General features: G+C 36.7%; 1 protein-coding gene across 1 annotated transcript; it reads right to left on the minus strand.

The window, feature by feature from the left end:
* Window positions 1-239: 239 nt before the first annotated feature.
* LOC149155984 (uncharacterized) lies at window positions 240-1,064 on the minus strand. Its single transcript, XM_089444596.1, has one exon. The coding sequence runs from the start codon at window positions 1,062-1,064 to the stop codon at window positions 240-242; it is 825 nt and encodes a 274-aa protein (XP_089300722.1).
* Window positions 1,065-4,726: the final 3,662 nt, after the last annotated feature.

Here is a 4,726-nt window from a genome sequence, read left to right on the forward strand (position 1 = left end):
GATTTGTCATTTTTGGGAATAAGAGCTAAAAATGTGGCAGTTAGCGCATTGTTAATATTCCCGGATATGCGGGAGGCCTCCACCATGCGCATTATATCATTTTTGAACAAATCATAGAAATGAGAGAAGAACTCTATCGGCCAACCATCGGGCCCCAGACTTTTATCCATTTTGAGCTTTTTAATGGTATCATGAAGTTCCTCTTCCAAAATAGGCTTAAAAAACTCATCTTTTGCGCCCTAATCAAACATTACAGGCATCAAATCCACAGCCCATAGAATATCATTTGTTTCGCTTCTCTGCCATTTATAATGATTTTGAAAAAATCTTGTGGCTTCAGCCAAAATATCCTGATGAGTGTGGAGAAAGCCCCCTTTGCCATCTTCAATCTTCCAAATAGAGTTCTTCGCCCTTCGTGCATTGGCGAAATTGTGAAAAAACTTTGTATTACGATCGCCCTCCCTGAGCCATGTCGCTCTGCTTTTTAGCCTCCATGATGCTTCATCCTTTTGCAGCAACTCTTGTTTCTTTTTTTCCAAGGTTCTGATAAGGTTTTTTTGATCAAAAGATAGACCATTATAATAGACCGAGTTAGAGAGATAACATATTTCTTTTTTAATATCGAATAGCTCCTGTTTGTCCTTCTTCCTCTTCTTTATTTGCCAATCCTTGGCAGCATCCCTCAACAATTGAATTTTTTCCCGAAAAGTATATAAGAAAGCCCTTTCAGATTGATGGATATCCCTCCAACTGTTTGTTATGAGCTCATTGAAAGATTTGTCCTGGAGATGGGATCTATTAAATTTGGAAGGATAGCCCATCCTACAATCCATATTCATCCATTCCAGGAAGATGGGCCTGTGATCCGAGGAAAAATCATTTCCAGTTCTAGCGACAGGCATTCCCCACTTTTCAATAATGCTGGCATTTATAATAAAGAAATCAATTCTTTTAGCTATGAAGGCTGTACCAGTCTTGCCGTTATCCCACGTTGGGACCATTTTCTCAGGAATTATGTCAACTAAATTCCTATTTAAAAGTTCCTGTCGCATTTTATCAGCCATACGATCCTTCTTCCTACACTGTCCCCAACATTCCTAAGCGTTAAGGGTCATGTTTAGATCACCTGCTATTAATAAAGATTCAATGTCTAGAATTTCAGAATCAAACAACTTGTCCCAGAAAGGGGATCTGTTCCTATAGGGAGCATAAATATTCAAGATGTTGAGGATCTGAGACCTTCCTCTGATAGAAGTCGAGATAAGAATCCCAGCGCAACATTTGAAGGCCTTTTCTCTGACCCAAGCTGGGTCCCACAAAATTGCCAGACCACCGGACATACCATCATCTTCAGTGGCAACCATATGCCAAGACGGAAACATTCTTCTGAAGAAAGCCAGAGACACTGAACTTGAGTGCATTGCTATATGAAGATAATATGGGGATGAGTAGAAACAAGTGTCTCTTTTAGCGCCAGAAATTTAGGGGTGGCGCCCAAACCCCTAATATTGAAAGATATTAAGAAGGTCATTTATAGGCCTGACCAGCCGTACATGCTCTAAGAGGCTGCAAGACAGTAGGTTCCAAGATTGGGACATCCACAAGAGACAGATTTGTAACCCCCAGATCAGAAGCAATCGTTCTACCTCTGAAGTGACGGCTTCCCCCTTTTTGCTTTTTTCTGATAGTGATATTTTTGGCAGAATTGGGGCTGATGAATGGGAAGGAAGGCTTATGAATAGTCAAAGGTTCGAGAACCGATGGGTTCCATTGGAGAAGGAGATCAATGTCACTATCATATCTGTTCACAGGGGACTCAGACGGAGAGTTGAAGGGAGTCGGGGACATCATAGGTTCCTTTCCTTTTTGAATGACAGAGGGTGGCCCATTGGGAGAAGGCGAGGAGGATGTAATCAAAATAGGATGAGAACCCACAACGAAGTCCGCTTTTTTCATAACCGGTGGAGAAGGCACCGCGTGCTCATCATGCGGCTCAGGGATAGGGGGGCATTCGATGTTCGCTAGATTTGGTGACTCAGGTTGATTTTGATAGATAAGCTGTGAGCATCGAAGATCTGCTGATTGAAAAGAAAAGTGATTTTCGAAATTACTTACATCTTCAGAGGGAGAATCAGATGCCAAAATTCTTTCCTTTTCAAAAGGATGCCTGTTTGACTTGTGTTTGGATCGATGCCTGCAATTCCTGATGAGATGGCCCGTTCGATGACAGAAAGAACATCGAAAAGGAATGCCCCAAAAGTCAAGTCTTTGACAAATTTTAAAACCTTCCCATGTAATCTCTATCTGATCAGGGTAGACAACTAGGTATTGAAAAAACCAAAAATTCACATTGAAAACATCCAAGTAACAGAATTTATGTCTCAATTATCATATTTCGGGTACTAGGCATTTTCATTTCCATATTTTGATTTTTTTATAACCCGACCCGAATGTCGGAATCCAGTGGTTCGATCACCAAATTACGGTGGTTGGAATCTGAAATAGCAATTACGTTTCTAAGCAGAGCCTTATTAACATAAATGTTTTAGGTTTGTTAAAGGGATTTTGGGTACTGGGCATATTTTATGTTAATTTTAGGATCTGTGGTGCTAAAGAAAATCTGATTAATGGAAATGTTTCACCTCTGTTGACGGAAATACTGAGTGTCACGTAAGGGGATGAAATCGCTGGCCCATTGGTCTGAATTTGAACATTAAATCCATTCCTAAGAACATATTGTTTAGGCTTTAATGTTTTTTGGCTCCTGCCTCACCATTTTACGACAACATCAAAAGGTGGGGGAATGAGGAAGGAGAAAACAAGAAAAAAATCTTTGGGAGAAAAAACCCAAGGCTAGATGTTAAATCCATTCCTAAGAACATATTGTTTAGGCTTTAATGTTTTTGGCTCCTGCCTCCACCATTTTACGACAACATCAAAAGGTGGTGGAATGAGGAAGGAGAAAACAAGAAAAAATTCTTTGGAAGCAAAAACCCAAGGCTGGATGTTAAATCCATTCCTAAGAACATATTGTTTAGGCTTTAATGCTTTTGGCTCCTGCCTCCACCATTTTACGACAACATCAAAAGGTGGTGGAATGAGGAAGGAGAAAACAAGAAAAACTTATTTTGGAAGCAAAAACCTAAGGCTTGATGTTAAATCCATTCCTAAGAACATATTGTTTAGGCTTTAATGTTTTTGGCTTCTGCCTCCACCAGTTTACGACAACATCAAAAGGTGGTGGAATGAGGAAGGAGAAAACAAAGAAAAAATTCTTTAGAAGCAAAAACTCAAGGCTAGATAGTTGCAAGGAGGAAATAATACCAAATTATTTCAGAAGTAAATGATGCAACATAATCATGAAAACCATACCTCCTCCTTTTTAAGGCTTCAGATCGTTGGAAACTCTCATACCATAAATACATCGAGAATGAGCTGGCTCACTGTTATCGCTCTCCCCTCTCTGATACTCTACCTCAATCAGAAAGATTACCAAGCATGTCAGAAAGATTACCAAGCATGTTCGCCTTTGGTTTCTTTGGAATAAAATAAAACATTAACGAGGGAAATAAGTCGTTGAGCTGTGGAGATGGAAATACCTAAAAACAAGATACTTGGACTCATGACTTAATATTTGACTTCTTCCAAACATAGTGGCCCTTCTTAGAAACGAAATACTAGATATAAAGTGAGGAATCGCACAAATTTCCAATAGTCCTTTCACTCTTAATGAAACCTTTTTAATGCTTTCTCTAAAGTGGAGCAATGTAGAGGAGCTAATAAGATGCCATGATGCTTGATTATTTTTTAAATGGTTGTAGATATTTCAATAAATAATTTGTCACAACAATTTAATAAATTATAAAAATCCAAAATATATATTATCAAAGCTTATTTTAGATTTGTGAATAGTTGTTAGAGTTTATTTTAGATTTGTGGATAGCAGTTATCCAAATTCATTATATTATTGGTCATCAATAAATAAAAAAACATTTTACATGAAAATTTAAAAATAATATTAATATTACATTTTAGAATGAGAAGTAAGTATAATTTATTATGTATTCAAATCACATTATTTATTTATTTATATATATATATATATATTAAAAAGAAAATTAGTTTAGTATATTTCAATGTTCATATTAAGTAATATAATTTTATATCAATTTTAAATTTTAAAAAATGAATTGATTAAAATTAAATCATTATTTTTATTTTCATTTTTCATTGTTATAAAAATGTATACTTTATTTTATTATTAATATAAATTTGATATGAAGTATTTAAAAAATGTGATGATGATAATGATGGTGGTGGTTAACGTCCATGAGACCAAACTTTGGTCTATCGGACCTAAAGAAACGAATTATTTATTTTGATTTAAGATTTTATTCCTATGCTCAAAAATCTTGGAGAGAAGCCTCCCGAACTCACTGTAATTTTGACAGCGTAAAAGGCTAGGAAGGTTAGTATTGCAACAAAGATTTTGAAACTGAGATCTAATGTGGTTGTACGCGGGCACTCTAAGAGGAAGTGATTTTGATCCTTGATGTTCGTATTCTCACAGAGATGGCAGAACCTTTCTATCCATGGTGTTTTAGGAACTTACCAACAACCCGTTTCACTATGGAGTTCATGAGAGTTCGTTCTAATCTTGGCTATATTAATTTTCTTCTTCGAGCTAGTTAAAACAGAGAGATATTTTTGATCTTCTAGGGTGGGT

The sequence above is a fragment of the Pinus tabuliformis genome, chromosome 9 (genome assembly GCF_031772625.1).
Source record: "Pinus tabuliformis cultivar Carrire ecotype Pingquan chromosome 9, CPIR1, whole genome shotgun sequence".
In the NCBI taxonomy this organism is placed as follows: domain Eukaryota; kingdom Viridiplantae; phylum Streptophyta; class Pinopsida; order Pinales; family Pinaceae; genus Pinus; species Pinus tabuliformis.